Source organism: Carcharhinus amblyrhynchos, chromosome 10 (assembly GCF_965287045.1).
Source record: "Carcharhinus amblyrhynchos chromosome 10, sCarAmb.v2.hapA, whole genome shotgun sequence".
NCBI lineage: Eukaryota > Metazoa > Chordata > Chondrichthyes > Carcharhiniformes > Carcharhinidae > Carcharhinus > Carcharhinus amblyrhynchos.
In genome coordinates this window covers 30,343,234-30,360,111 of record NC_137333.1, presented here as the reverse complement: position 1 = coordinate 30,360,111, position 16,878 = coordinate 30,343,234, and the positions used below count along the sequence as shown (strand labels likewise).

General features: G+C 41.5%; 1 protein-coding gene across 2 annotated transcripts in view; it reads left to right on the top strand.

Annotated features, from left to right (window-relative positions):
• LOC145349350 (T-cell surface protein tactile) overlaps positions 1-16,878 on the top strand; it is a 131,843-nt gene that overhangs the window by 42,055 nt on the left and 72,910 nt on the right. For both annotated transcript variants that reach the window (XM_080197866.1, XM_080197865.1), the window contains exons 2-4: positions 2,827-3,177; positions 7,342-7,466; positions 16,178-16,391. In XM_080197866.1, the coding sequence (XP_080053992.1) occupies positions 2,827-3,177; positions 7,342-7,466; positions 16,178-16,391 (690 nt within the window). The remainder of the gene's footprint in view (positions 1-2,826; positions 3,178-7,341; positions 7,467-16,177; positions 16,392-16,878) is intronic.

The following is a 16,878-nucleotide window of genomic DNA, read 5'->3' as shown; positions in this document are numbered from 1 at the left end:
AAGTTGGGAATCAAGTAGATAAGGTTGTTAAGAAGGCATACGGTGTCTTGGCGTTTATTGGTAGGGGGATTGAATTTAGGAGTCGCAGCGTCATGATGCAACTGTACACAACTCTGGTGCGGCCACACTTGGAGTATTGTGTGCAGTTCTGGTCCCCACATTACAGGAAGGATGTAGAGGCTTTGGAGAGGGTGCAGAGGAGGTTTACCAGGATGTTGCCTGGTATGGAGGGGAGATCCTATGAGGAGAGACTGAGAGATTTGGGGTTGTTTTCGCTGGAAAGAAGGCGGCTAAGAGGGGACCTTATTGAAACATATAAGATGATTAGAGGTTTAGACAGGGTAGATAGTGATAGCCTTTTTCCTAGGATGGAGAAAGCTAGCACGAGGGGGCACGACTTTAAATTAAGGGGGGGTAGTTATAGGACTGATGTCAGGGGTAGGTTCTTTACCCAGAGGGTGGTGAGGGACTGGAATGCCCTGCCAGCTGCAGTTGTAAATGCGCCTAGTTTGGGGGCATTTAAGAGATCTGTGGATAGGTTTATGGACGAAATGGGATTGGTTTAGATTAGTGGGTTAGTGTTGTTTTTTTTAAAAGCTGGTCGGCGCAACATCGTGGGCCGAAGGGCCTGTTCTGCGCTGTAATGTTCTATGTTCTATGTTCTAAAATTCCATTTGTCTTCTTAATTATCTGCTGCAGTTGCAAACCAACTACTTGAGATTCTTGCATAAGGTCACCCAGGTCCCTCTGCACAGCAGCATGTTTCAATTTTTTACCATTTAAGTAACAGTCCATTTTGCTGTTATTCCTACCAGAATGGATGACCTCACATTTACCAACATTGTACTCCATCTGCTAGACCCTCACCCGCACACTTAGACTATCTATATCCCTTTGCAGACATTCAGCATTCTCTGCACACCTTTCTTTGCCACCCAACTTAGTGTCAGCTGCACTATACTTGGTCTCCAACTCCAAATCATCCAAATCATAAACAGATGCGGTACCAATACTGATCCCTGAGGCACATCACTAGTCATTGATTGCCAACCAGAAAAACACCCATTTACCCCCTCTCTTTTCTTTCTCTTAGCTAACCAAAAATCAAAGTGGAAAACGTGATCGTTGATCCCACCGCCTCTCACGTGCGAAGTGAGCATTCTAACACTTGAGCTAATTCCCCTAACCTGAGTTAGGAGGGCAGGAAGGTTCACAAAATGGCAGGCAGAATTAAGGAGAAACCCAAGGAATTTTATACATATAGTAGGAACAAGAGGGTGGCTAGAGAAAGAGTTGGTCCACTTAAGGCCAAAGAAAGGAAATTACGCGTAGAACCTAAGAAAGGGGGTGAGATTCTTAATGAATACTTTGCATTGGTATTCACAAAGGAGAGGGACACATTGATTACTGTATCTTGGAGGGGCGTGTAAACTCTTTAGAACAAGTCATCATTCAGGTAAACAAATCCCCAGGGGCCAGATGGCATCTATCCCAGATTACTGAGGGAAACAAGAGATGAAAATTGCTGGGCCTCCAACAGAAATCTTTGTTTCTTTGTTGGCCACTGGTGAGGTACCAGAGAATTAGAGGATAGTCAATGTTGTCCCGTTATTTAAGAAGGGTGCAAGGATAACTTGGGTAATTATAAGCCAGTGAGCTTGATGTCACTGATAATGAAATTGTTGGAGAAGGTTCCTAGAAATAGGATCAAATAGGAATTGAATTGTCTTGTTAGCGACAGGCAGCATGGTTTTGTACATGGCAAGTCATGTCTCACTAATTTAATTTTTTTGAAGAGGTGACAAAAATGATTAATGAGGGAAGGGCTATAGATGTTGTCTACATGGACTTTAGTAAGACATTCAACAAAGTCCATGCAGGCTCATGCAAAAGATTAAACCTCATTGGACCAGGGGTGAACTGTCTAAATGGATTCAGAACTGGCTTGGCCATAGAAGACAAGGCAACGGTGGAAGGGAGTTTTCCTGAATGGAGGTCTGTAACTAGTGATGTTCCACAGGGACCAGTGCTGGGACATCTGCTGTTTGTAATATATATAAATGACTTGGAAGAAAATGTAGCTGGTCTGATAAGCACGTTTGCAGATGATACTAAGATTGGCAGAATTGTGGGTAGTGATAAAGATTGTCAGAGAATACAGCAGGTTATAGATAGACTGGAAAATTGGGCGGAGAAATGGCAGATGGAATTTAATCCGGACAAATGCGAGGTGATGTATTTTGATAGATCCAATTCAGGTGGAAGCTATAAAAAAATGGCAGAACAATCAAGAACATAGATACACAGAGAGATCTGGGAAAACAGGCCCACAGATCCATAAAAGTGGCAGCACAAGTGGAAAAGGTGGTGAAGAAATCATATGGCATGCTTGCCTTTGTCAGACAGGGCATCGAGTATAAAAGTTGGCAAACTATGTTACAGTTGTATAAGACATTGGTTTGGCCACATTTGGAATACTGCATTCAATTCTGGTCGCCACACTACCAAAAGGATGTGGAGGCTTTGGAGAGAGTGCAGAAAAGGTTTACCAGAATGTTGCCTGGTATTGAAGGTATTAGCAACAGGAGAGATTGAATAAACTAGGATTCTTCTCCCTGGAAAGATGGAGGTTGAGGGACAACCTGATAGAAGTTTATAAAATTATGAGACATATAAATAATAGGGTGAACAGTTGGAAGCTTGAATTTTTATGCAACAGTTTGAGGTTTCAATCTAATTTAAAAGAACCTCTTCACTGGCAGACCTAGCTATTTAAGCTTCTATAATTGTGTACCTATGTTAATATATTGTTTTGATTTTTTTCAGCTCTACAAGGACTCCACATTGAGTACGACAAAACTGTTACTACATCGCCTGGTGAGAATATCACTTTAAAATGCATCCTGCAAGACGCGCAAAAAATTTCAATTGTGCAGGTTCAATGGAGTAAAGAAACTTATAATAACTCACATACCATTTTAGTTTCTAATCATCGATTTGGTACCTATAGCGATATGGATTCTGTTGAGTTTGAATCCGAGAATACAACCAAAGGAATAGGAAACATTAATTTCACGAATATTCAAGTGTCTGCTTCTGGAACATACAGCTGCTCATTTGTTACTTTTCCAACTGGGAGCCTAAAAGTGTCGATTGTTCTCACTGTTGTCGAAGAAGGTAAGGTGCTCCATTTATAAAATTACTATTGCTCAGCACACAATCGTTCAATATAAGTAATGTGCAAGTGAATTGATTTCCTCAGCTAGAAGCCATTCAGTTCAAGGGCAATTAAGGATGAATGATAAATATATTTTCAGCCAGTGGTGCTCAAATCCCATGAACGAAGAAAAACAAATGTTCTTGAGCTTACGTACAGGCAGCCAATGTACTACTTCCTTTTTTTATCAATTTCAAATGCCTCTAGTATATTAATTACACTCTCTTTTACCTGAGCAGCATTGTCTTCTTTCCTAAACACCTTGTATCCAGAATATTTATATCCAGTCCTACTCTTCTTTGAGCCAGGTCTGATATAGCTGCAATATCTTTTACCAGTATTTAACACATTTCATATGTTCACATACATACACAGTAACCCTGAATTAGATTTTATTACTTCCTCTCTCCTCTATCCACGGCCCTAGACACATCCTCATAGAACTCCAGTAAATTTGTCAGACACGACTTCCCTTTAATGAAACAGTGCTGCGTCTGCTCTATCAAGCAATTCCCTTCAAGATGCCGGTGGATGTGGTCTTTCTGGATTTTCAGAAGGCGTTTGACAAAGTACCTCACAAGAGGTTATTGCAGAAGGTCGAGGGACATGGAGTTGGGGGTAGGGTGTTAGCGTGGATAGAGGATTGGTTGTCAAATAGGAGGCAGAGAGTCGGGGTCAACGGGTGCTATTCGGATTGGCGGATGGTGACTAGTGGAGTGCCCCAGGGGTCGGTGCTGGGGCCTCAGCTTTTTACCATTTATATAGATGATCTGGAGGAGGGAACCGAGTGTAGGGTGTCAAAATTTACTGATGACACCAAGATTGGGGGAACGGCAAATTGTGCGGAGGGTGTAGAGAGTCTGCAGAAGGATCTAGATAGGCTGGGCGAATGGGCCAGGAAATGGCAAATGGAATTTAATGTTGGCAAGTGTGAGGTGGTCCACTTTGGTAGGAATAATGGTAGGAAGGACTATTACTTACGTGGCGAAAAACTGCAGCAGGCGACGGTGCAGAGGGACCTCAGGGTCCTTGTGCATGAGTCGCAAAAACCCAGCTTGCAGGTGCAGCAGGTGGTCAGGAAGGCGAATGGGATGCTGGCCTTCATAGCGAGGGGGATTGAATATAAAAGTAGGGAGGTCTTGCTGCGGCTGTATAGGGCATTGGTGAGGCCGCAGCTGGAGTACTGTGTGCAGTTTTGGGCGCCGCACCTGCGCAAAGATATTTTGGCCTTGGAGGGAGTGCAGAGGAGGTTTACTAGGCTGATACCAGAGTTGAGGGGGTTGAGCTATGAGGAGAGGCTGAATAAACTAGGCTTGTACTCGTTAGAGTTTAGAAGAATGAGGGGAGATCTCATTGAGACGTATAAGATGATGAATGGGATGGATAGGATAGAGGTGGAGAGACTCTTCCCGCTCAAAAAAGACAGTAGGACTAGGGGGCACAGCCTCAAGATAAAGGGGGGGCGGTTTAGAACGGAGTTGAGGAGGAACTTCTTCACTCAAAGGGTGGTGAATCTCTGGAATTCTCTGCCCGTTGAAGTGGTGAAGGCTGCCTCGCTACATATTTTTAAGACGCGGGTTGATGGGTTTTTGATAAGAGAGGGGATTAAGGGTTATGGGGAGAGGGCGGGAAAGTGGAACTGAGCAGCGACAGATCAGCCATGATCTTATTGAATGGCGGGGCAGGCTCGAAGGACTAGATGGCCTACTCCTGCTCCTATTTCTTATGTTCTTATGTTCTCTCTGACTCTGGCCCCACTGAATAATTCACTGGTCCCTTCTCTAGTGCTATCTATCTCTCTCAGAATGGTGTGTACATAAAAAGATAGAAATTAGAGGCAGGAGTAGGCCATGCAGCCCTTCAAGCCTGCTCCGCCATTCATTTTCATCATCAAATGATCATCAAAATTAATATCCTGATCCCACCTTCCTCCCATGCTCTTTGATCCTTTTAGCCCCAAAAGTTATATGTAATTTCTTTTTGAAATCACACAATATTCTGGCCTTAATTACTTTCTGTAGTAGTTAATTCTATAGATTTTCCACTCTTTGGATGAAGATACTTCTCTTTACATCAATCCTAAAAGATTTATCCCTTATCCCCAAACTATGACGCCTGGTTCTAAAATCCCCCACCATCGGGAACAATATTTCTGAATTTACTCTGTGTAACCCTGTTAGAATTATTAAAGTTTCTATAGGATCCCCTCTCCCTCTTCTGAACTCCAACGAATATAATCTTTACTGACTTAGTCTCTCATTAGATGACAGAGCTGCCAGCCCAGGAATCAGTCTGGTAAACGTTCGCTGCACACTCTCTATTGCAAGGACATCCTTCCTCAGATAAGGACACCAAAACTGCACACAATACGCAAGGCATGGCCTTACCAATGCTCTGTACAATTGTAGCAAAACATCCCTATCCTTATACTCAAATCCTCTCACTATGAAGTTCCAACACACCATTTGCCTTCTTTATTGTTGTACTTTCACATTTACTTTCAGTGACTGATGCTCAAGGAGATCAAGATTGCACTGAGTATTCATCTCTCTCAATTTACACCCATTCAGATAATAACCTGTCTTCCTATATTTCGCTACAAAGTGGAAAACCTCATATTTATCCACATTACACTGTATTTGCCATGCATGTGCCCATACACTCAGCCTTTCAAATCACACTGAAGCATTTCTGCATCCTCCTCACAGCTCACTCTTCCACCCAGCTTTGTACTATCTGCAGATCTGAAGATAATACATTTAGTTTCCTCTTCCAAATCACAAACATATAATGTGAATGGTTGGGGTCCTAGCACAGTTCCCTCCAATATCCCATTAGATAACTGCCTGCCAATTGGAATAATAATCATTAATGATAACTCTTTGCTTCCTATCTGCTAGCTTTTGATCCATCTCAAGACACAGCCACAATCCCATATGTTTTAATTTTGCATAGTAGTCTTCTACGTGAGACCTTTTCAAAAGCCTTCTGAAAGTCTAAATAAATCACATCCACTGGTCCTCCTTGGTCAACTCTACTAGTTACATCTCAAAGAATTCCAATAGATCTGTCAAGCAGGGCCAAAAAATCAATTGCTGTTACCATTGATGGAACTCCATCTGGTGTGAATTCTTGCCTGCTGCAATGCTGCTTTTCTCACTGAATCACTCTACATTATCTGACTGCAACTACAGCTAGGAACTGCCAAATACATGAAAAGACTCTGAAGAATCCAGTCAAAGCTCACATCACTTCTGCCAGATTAAATGGATGGAAAATCAGGCAGATCTCTTACTGTTGTCTCTTAACTCCACAATTTTCCAGTGTGAGTTGCACCAAGGTATTCAATCCATTCAAGAGCCCACAAAGGAAACTCTACCTTCTACCCAGTGATTTGCTCACTTACTAGGCCATACACTGTGCATGTAAATGAGTTTCACATGAATTAAAATCTTGCCCACAATGCTTGACATGATGCTTTTAAACAAGGAATACAAAATTAGAAATTGCTAGAGTCTGTGTGCCAGAAATCATGTAACGTGATGGACTAACATTTCCATGTACATGTGTTAACATCTCTCAAATTGGAGATCAGTGGAAAATCTCATGAATTTGTTCAGTGATTATCCGTAATTTGAATTTTAAAGTTACCTTGACAATTAAATCTTTCTCACTCTGCGATATTTTTGTGAATAAGTTTTCTGGTTTGCAGTGAACTTACATGACTAAAATAATCAGGTGATGGGGTGCAATGTTGCTTTTAAAATATTGTGTTTCAATGCTCCTGACCTTTCTAACATACCAAAATGCCATGAAGCCACTTTGATGAGCAATAGCAGCAATTTAATTGATTTCCATTGCTCCTTGGGTTAGCTCCTAGCATGAGCCTGACTTTTTTTTAACCAAGGTGGGCGTTTTTCACTAAACACGAAGGCATTGCAGCTTAAGACCCCATCTTATGTAGCACTCAGGCTCATCAGTAACTATAGTATCTGGGGACTATCCTATCTTTTAGATTTTTGGCTGAATGTTTAATGACCTGAGTAAATGTGCATTCGCACCACAGACACATATTTGTTTTAAAGTCATTTCTGCGCACTTATTAATTGTGGATTTTCCTTCAGTTATTTCACAGGAAGATGTAGTTGAATCACCGATCGTATTTGAGGGAATGCTGAATAGTAAAATACAACTCCCCTGTGGCTTTAAGACTCCTGCCAAACACAATATTAGACTGACATGGTTCAGAGTATGTAACTGCATTCAACAATTCTCTGCTTAATATGTAATAATGTTGAAGAAATGTTATAAATATCAACACTCTCTGCATGGTTCTATATTAACTGTCTCATTTGAATCATTATTGGAGACCAAGTGGTCATATGATGATATGATGATGCATCTACTTAAAGGGTCACATGACAGAAGCACGAGAGTTCTCCCCAGAGTGTGGGTAGAGTGTAAGAGCATCTCAGAGTAATCAATAAACTATTATTATTATAAACTGTTGGTCATCCGTTATCGGAACCCAGACTTTTATTGGCACAAGGATTTCACTGCATTGGCCTACTTGTATTTGATGAAAACATTGTGGACAACTGTACCAAGTTTGAAAAATACTGGGTTATCAGACAAATATATACACCTTACTAAATCTAGTGGTCCACAAGGCTGCCGAGGAGTTTGAATCTTTTGTCTTTCAAGTGGAAGGGGAGAAAGCAGACCCAAGGTATAACTTAAAAAAGGTTTAAAAACATTTGCTTGCCAGTGCAAAACATAATACTAGATGGGCGCATGTTTAATCCCACCAACCAAACATTTGACGCCAGTGGTAGGTAAGTTGATGGAGAGGATTCTTAGGGATAGGATGTATGAGCACTTAGAGCGTTGTGATCTGATTAAAGATATGCAGCATGGCTTTGTAAAGGGGAAGTCTTGCCTTACGAATCTGGTAGAATTTTTTGAGGAGGTGACAAAAACGGTCGACGAAGGATGAGCCATTGATGTCATCTATATGGATTTCAGTAAGGCGTTGGACAAAGTCCCTCATGGTAGGTTGGTAGAAAAGATGAAGGCTCATGGGATACGAGGCCAGGTATCTAGATGGGTGGAGAACTGGCTTGCTAAGAGGAGACAGAGAGTAGTAGTGGAGGGGTCCTTTTCTAGCTGGAGGTCTGTCACTAGTGGTGTGCTGCAGGGCTCAGTACTGGGACCTCTTCTCTTTGTAGTATATATAAATGATTTGGAAGAGGGAGTAGGTGGTGTGATCAGCAAATTTGCTGATGACACCAAGATGGCTGGATTGGCGGGCAGTGAGGAGCAGTGCCTGGCAATACAACAGGATATTGATAGGCTGGTATATTGGGCAGATATATGGCAAATGGAGTTTAACCCAGATAAATGTGAGGTGATGCATTTTGGCCGGAATAATGTAGGGGGGAGTTATATGATAAAGGGTAAGCCCATAAGGGGTGTAGAAATGCAGCAAGACCTGGGGGTGCAAGTGCACAAGTCTTTGAAGGTGGCAGTACAAGTGGAGAAGGTTGTGAAGAAAGCCTATGGTATGTTAACCTTTATAGGAAGGGGTATAGAATATAAAAGCTGGAGTCTAATGTTGCAGTTGTATAGAACGTTGGTTAGGCCGCATTTAGAGTATTGCGTCCAGTTCTGGTCGCCTTACTACCAGAAGGACATGGAGACTCTGGAGAGAGTGCAGAGGAGGTTTACCAGGATATTGCCTGGTATGGAAGGACTGGGTTATGAGGAAAGATTGAGCAAATTGGGGCTGTTTTCCCTTGGAAGACGGCGACTGAGGGGGGGATCTAACAGAGGTATATAAGATTATGAAGGGTATAGATAGAGTAAACAGAGGTAAGCTATTTCCTATGTTACAGACACACAGTACGAGGGGCCATGGGCTTAAGGTGAGGGGGGAGATATTAGAGGGAGGTTTTTCACACAGAGGGTAGTGGGGGTATGGAATGCTCTGCCAAGTAAGGTGGTGGAGGCAGGCACGCTGGAGTTGTTTAAGAGTAACTTAGACAGGCACATGAGTAGGTTGGAGATGGGAGGATAGAGGAGATTGTTTTAAATAAAGTTCATTAGCATTGGGACGTCCCTGGTAATGTAAAAGGATATGGCATGATAATAATGTTTTTTCTCTTTTAATTCACAGGTTTTAAGTCAGTACGCCTTGTTGTCCAACGAGGGGCATACACACGCTGGGTCGTACTAGGGCTGCTCTTGAATGTTCAAGAGTAGCCTAGTGCTTCATGTTGTTAGTGTGTGCTTAAACTGGACCAGATGCTGGGCAACACGACAGCTCAGTGACTATCACTGTTTGCTGTGCAGACACATGGATTTGGGCCGGTGTCTGTGGGAGTTTGCGCATTCTCCCCGTGCTTGCGTGGGTTTTCTCTGGATGCTCCGGTTTCCTCCCACACCCCAAAGATGTGCTATTAGGCTGATTGGAAGTAATAAATTGTCCTAAATTAGTTTCCCTCAATGTGGATTGCCATAAAAACAACAGATAAGGGTCATGGGTGGAGGGGGGGACTGGTAATATTAAAATGGCGGTGTGGGCTCGTTGGGCCGAAGGGCCTGTTTCCCGGGCTGTTTTTGTTCTTTGTTCTTTTATTTGACAAATCGATACTTCCGTACACTGCAACTTAAGTGTTGATATTTTAGAGAAAAAAATGTTTGGTATCCTTACCAAAGTAGTCAGGGATCATAGTCTATGGAATCCACATTAATCTTGTCTGCAAGTAGCTATGCAAGACAAAAATTTAGCACTGCAATCAGCCACCAGCATCTACATGCTGAACAAGCAGTCAAAAAATAACAGCAATGCATTAAGGTGGGAAACTAAAGTTTTTATGGTACAGGGCATGCCCTGCCACAACTGTGGTTGTCATCACTTTCTGAACAGATTAGCATGTTTGGCATTTGCTAAATGTTGCAATAAATGTCACAAGTGGAACCATTTCACAAAATGCTGCAGATCAAAACCATAACAGCCATCCTAGGCAGCCCTCCACAGTTTGGAGTATGAACAAAGTAAACAAACTGGAGCTCAGCCAGAGAAAGCCAACCATTGTGTCTCTAACAAAACTCTACTACGGGAGTGTTGATACCATCACTGAAAAGGATGAGATTTTCACCACTCTGAATATTGTTTGCAGCAACGCAAAATTAAAAATAAAGATTGACATAGGAGTAAAGAGCAACATAATGCCCAGGTAAATGTTACGGGAATGAAACCCCTATGTTGCAACATACCCTAACACCTAGTGAACTTGTGGCCTGTGGTGGACAAACCATCCATGTGGAATGTGTGGCTGCTCTCCACTGCACACAGGGCAGTTTCAAGTTTCATATAGTTGACCCTTACATAAGGCCACGACGAGATCTTTGGAACAGCATCAAACTGCAATTCATCCACCTTTTCCAGAGATACATGCTCTATAACACCAGGCCCCAGAAATGAGAGTGTACATTTTACAGCACTTCCTTGGAATGACAAATTATCTTTCCACTTTCATTCTTTGCCATGGTGAGGTCATTGGGCCTCTTTGTTAGCTTCTCCATCAGGATGTTAAATGGTGTTGCCAAGAACATCACACAGCAGCCTTCAACAGATTCAAACAGGCACCATCAGCCCTGCCGGCACTACAGCTCTTTGACGTTCGAATGCATGTACATATATCAGAAGATGCCTCCCAGCACTGACTTGGCAAGTCTGTATCCAGAATGACAGATCAGTAGTCTTTGCTTCAACGGCCCTTACTGACACCGAGACTCGTAATGTACAGACAAAGAGGAACCTTTTGCTCTTGTCTTCATCTGTCGGAAATTTCATGACTTCATACATGGTCATTCTATAACATGGACATTCCTAACTATCTGAAAAAGCCTCTCCACTCTGCGGCTGCACAGCTGCAGTGCACGATACTAAAACTGCATTGTTACTACATCTGCATCATCTACAAATGTGGCAAATGTAGTAAGAAAGCTGTGCTTGTCTGATGCTCGGCTCTGCATGCTCACTATAGACCAGACAGATATGAGGGAGACATGGGTATTATGACAATAGAAGTGTGCTGTCCTCTTGTACAATCTGGAAGCTTAAAGATCCCCAACAAGAGACATCACATTCAAACAACCGCACAATATCATCAAGAGAGCTTCCCCCCAAGCTCCACATTCTTCACCATCAAAGATAAGTTAATTGGACAGGATTGACTTATACTGTGTGGTTGGCAATTTGTCATCCCTATTGCTCTTCATAGATACTACACCCAACACTTCACCAGAGGCACTGGGTTAGAAGCAGCCAGATACAGGGCAAAGGAAATACTATATTGGCCTTCCATGTATGAAAACATGGGGGGAAAAATATGCAGATGTGCACCATGCTTCAAGATGCATCAAGCCAAAGACTCATTGTGTACCTTCCATATTCATACGTGAGACTAACATTTTCGAATGGAAGGGTAAACAACGTTTGAGAAAGATAAGCAATATTCCAGATGGTTTGAACTCTACTAACTGCCAAACATGATGAGTAATACAGCTATCATCAAGTTTTTGAGACACTTCACCACACATGTCACCTCAGAGACTCATGATGGACAACGTTCACCAACTCATCTCCATTGCCAAAGGTCGTGAATGCAACCCAATTTATCATGCAAACCAGCCTCCCATCCATTGACTTTGTCTACACTTACCGCTGCCTCGGCAAAGCAGCCAGCATTATTAAGGACCTCACACACCCTAGACATTCTCTGTTCCACCATTTTCCTTCTCGAAAAAAATACAAAAGCCTGAGGTCACGTACCAACTGACTCAAGAACAACTTCTTCCCTGCTGCTATCAGACTTTTGAATGGACTTACTTTGCATTAAATTGATCGTTCTCTACACCCTAGCTATGACTGTAACGCTACATTCTGCACTCTCTCATTTCCTTCTCTATAAACAGTATGTTTTGTCTGTATAGCATACAAGAAACAATACTTTTCACTGTATGTTAATTTATGTGACAATAATAAATCAAATCAAATCAAATAATGCCCATAGACTCTCTGCCCTAGCATCTGCTAGACACTCAGGATCCAGACTACACACAGACTCAACAAGTTTACGGTTGTACACATCCTTGGCCTGCAGCCAAACTGTTATGTGGTAGCCTCAGACAATGTCCACTACATACAAAACTGGTGTCACCTATCACAGGTATCAGAACCAGCACCAACAAATGCAACAGTATTCACCAGTCAGCCTACAATACAGGCTCCATGCATCAGTGGAAATGGAAGCTCCACCAGAAACCTACACAGTACTGGGTACACCAAAGGAATGCCCCAAGTTGTCCAACCTGAGGACACCAGCCTTTGAGCACCTCCAACCCAGCCAAATGGTATAATCACATCTCAGGACATATGACTCAACAAAAGGTTCCAGGACTACGTAGTGAACTAGTCTATCCTCCTCCCTCCTCCCCATGGACTTTGTCGATTTAAACAACAAAATAGGCCATGAGGAGGGGGTAGGAGGAGATTTGATGGGTCAGAAGTATGGTTGCCCTCTCTGGAGTGTGGGCTGATTGGAAGCATGTAATAACTACTCAGAATACCAAACTATTGTTGGAATCCAGCATATTTACAACAATAATAAAATGAGTTGGGAAGTATTGGAGTTTTTGGTCAATTGTTATCTGCAGATTAAATATGTACAGGACCTACGTTAAATAAAAAGAAGACAAGAGTGCTGAGAGCTGATGTGGCGTTGTAATATCACTTAAGGCTCTTGGTTCAGGTCCAGTGCAGGCATTAGAAAAAGACAGTCCCTCTCTAACTTGGATGAATGTCTGTGCCTAATTTACGATGTGTAGATGCCAGTGTTGGACTGGAGTAGGTACAGTAAGAAGTCTCACAACACCAGTTTAAAGTCCAAAACATACATTTGGTAGCGCAAGCTTTTGGAGAATGCTCCTTCATTCTTCAAAAGAATTACCAGAAATGTGAGGAACAAGCAATCCTATAAATTAATGGTAAGACCTCATCTGCACTTTTTACTCAGTTTTCTGCCCAGCATCTGGTCAGATAGACAGTGATCAGGACTTGGTTCGAATGCTTAGAATATTGAATTAAGGAAGAAAGAAGAGAGGGAAGATTCGAGGTATTTAGGGATCTGATGAGAAGATTATGGTAAAGTTAGAAGGTCATGTCGGAAGATTGATCTAAAAAGCCCTTAACTGCTGTAACCTGGAGTTTCCTTCTCTCAGGTGTGAGTATTCACCAGCCCTTGGAAATCAGATTCTCCACACTCAGATTAAAATGACTGCCAAATCTAAAGAATAGAACCAAAGATGTAGAGGTTAGGTAGACTGGCTATGCTAAATTGCCTCTTAATGTCTGAAGACATATAGGTTAGGGGAATGAGTGGGGTAAATACATGAGGTTACGGGGACAGGACCTGGATTGGATGCTCTGTCAGAGAGTTGTTGGGTCAAATGGTCTCCTTCTGCACTGCAGGGATTCTATGATAAACAATGCCTTATTTAAATACTATAAATATGAAGTTTTGAATTAAGTGGATTATGATGTTCTAATGTAGTGAAGACAAAGGAGAAAAGGAATTTCTTTAGAATCTATAGATTCCATTCTGTGGAGACTGTGCTGCTGAACTTGTAACCTAATGATGGCGACTATTTGCTAAGTCAGTCTGGTTGGTCTGTACTCAGAGTTAGAAGTTCATCCTTGGCATAAAGCTTCCCTTAATGAGAGAGGAAATTAAGTAATTCACATTTGTGTGGGCAAGTGACATTGTAAACTGAGGATTACATTCAACACTATTGATACAAATATGAAATCATAATTATTCAAATCAGATACATCTTTGGATCTGTACTCCTTTATGATCCAATTGCTTTTCATCTAGATTATCAATTCGGCCTGTTACTCACTGTCTATATTTTAAAGGTTTCTATGTTCTTTGTTTAACTACATGCCACGCACTACAGTGAAAATTAGAACATAATCAACAAAATATTATGGACATATTTGCTGTATTTAATGATTTAATTCTACTTTTATAACTGGTGGCATCACATCTCCTCCACAACAAGTGAACATTAATCAACTGTTACACATTTGGGTTTTAGTGCTATTTTCTATTCCAAAGGTTTCATAGTGATTCCTATCTTTATCCTTTATCTTCTGAAAAGCCCAGGCTTTACTGTGCAAAGACACGACTCAAAAACAAAACTCTGAGCAGTGCGAAAAGGTGGATTTATTGTAGTCTTCCAATTTGTAACCACATTTTCTTCAAAATGTTTCATCACGCAGACTGTTCAGTCGATGGGTTTACAGACTAAAGTTTCTGAAACATTTCTCACAATCATCTGCGTATGTTGATGAACATCTTGAATTCTGGTATATATGTAACTGAAAATAGAATTTCAGTAATGCATTCATTGCCCTTAGCAAGAACAACTCTTTACTTACATTGAATATTTGCCAACAAATAAGCAAACAATCATACATCAAGGTAATGAAAAATATGACTTCAAAGTGCATCCCTAACTTAATGGACATTAACAGAAATAGATGTAGGAGTAAATTATCTGATTCCACCCACTGTGGTAATCGTGGGCGGGATCTCTCACTAACACTTCTGTCACTTGCCTTCCTTATTTCACAAGAGAAGATCAATTTTGCTCCCTCTCTAGTTGGGCCATCCACATACTGAATGAGAAATTCCTCCTGAATACACTCAACAGATTTCTCTCCATCCAAGTCCCCAATACTATGTTTGTCCGAGTCAATGTTGGGAAAATTAAAGTCCACTACTATTCCCATCCCATTTTTTGGAGCTTTCTACAATCCCCTCACATATTTCCTCCTCAATTTCCCACTGACTATTTGAAGGCCTGTAGTACAATCCTATCAAGGTGACCTCTGTTTTCTTATTTCTCAGTTATACAAATACAGACTCAGTGGGCAAACATTTGGATCTATCCCCTCAAGTACAGCCATGATGTGCCCCCTAATCAAAAATGCAACTCCCCCTCCTCTCTTACCTTCTGTTCTACCTTTCTTATAGCATCAGTACCGTGGAACATTGAGCTGCCAGTCCTGCCCCCCCCACCCCTCTTAGCCAAGTTTCAGTCATAGCTATTGTATCCCAGTCCCACGCACCCATCTATGTCCTGAGTTCATCTGCCTTGTCTATCAGGCCTCTTGCATTGAAATAAATGCAGTTTAATCTAGACTACCCTTGCCCTCCGCCCTACTTTCTCAGATCAATGGTCCTATCATGCTTTGTACAATCTCCCTGTGTTTTATTTCCCTTAGCCTTAGTGGACCATTTACTATGTTCTCCACAGTCTCTATACTCTGTACTGTGGCCGTTGTTGATTTTTATCATTGGGTGGGATTGTGGTTGGTATAGGCTCGATAAGCTGAATGGCCTCCTTCTGTACAGATTCTATAGATTCATGCTTTATGTCACTCTGCCTGCCTGCATAGTTCCCATTCCCCTGCCACATTAGTTTAAACGCTCTCCAACAGCACAAGCAAACACTCCCCCAGGACATGGGGGACAATGGTTCCAGTCCTGCCACGATGCAGACTGTCTGACTTGTACTGGTCCCACCTCCCCCAGAACCAGTTCCAATGTCCCAGGAATTTGAATCCCTCCCTCTTGCACCATCCCTCAAGGCACGTATTCATTTTAGCTAGGATGATGATGACTGCAAGTGGAATTATCTATGTGTTGCTTGACTCCAGAATGTAATATTATGGAGACAATATGGTTTATTAATATTAAGCACAGTGCCATATAACTGATATATTTATACAGAAAAATTATGGAATTCTTAGTGATGTTGAACATTTATTTGATAGTTAACATAGCAAAACTGATTCAATTTCTATGTTTCTTTTTATTTTAATAGAAAAACAATGGAACTTTAGAAAAACTTATTCATTCAAATAGCCTTGGATCTGAAATTAATAATTCCAGCCAATACAGAGATAGAATCCAACTAGGAGCAAATTATAGTTTGGAGATCAATTCTGTCCTGCCAGTGGATGATGGCGATTTCATATGTCAGGTGGCAACATTGCATGGTCGAGAAATCAACATTACAATTCAAGTCAATGTATTTGGTAAGTTAGCTGAAAAATAAAATGTTTAAATTGTACTCAAGTTATTGCAATGGTAAATGATCTATTACTGCATTTGAAATGAATTCAGAAGTCATATTTGTGATGTTGATACTGTTTTGGCTCTAGCTCAACATCTGTGTAGCTCTCCAGGGAATTTTTCATGACCTATAACGGAACAGTACTGGCTAGCAATAAACGTCAAGGAACAGAGCATAAGGGTCAGCATGTGTAATTCATGACATTCCTAATTTTCCAGGATTAACTGGAATAGAGAACACTGCCAGTCAGGCTATGTAGACTTCTTTGCACAATTCCCTTCTCTTTATTCTTACTGAGCAAGAAATTAGGAACTGTAGGACAGTTTTACGTTACTGAAACTGTAACCCAGAGAACACGAGATCAAACTTTACGATGACAGTTAGCATTTACTTAAAGTAATATGGATATAGAAATGCTATTATCCATAAACATTATCATGAAATGGTTA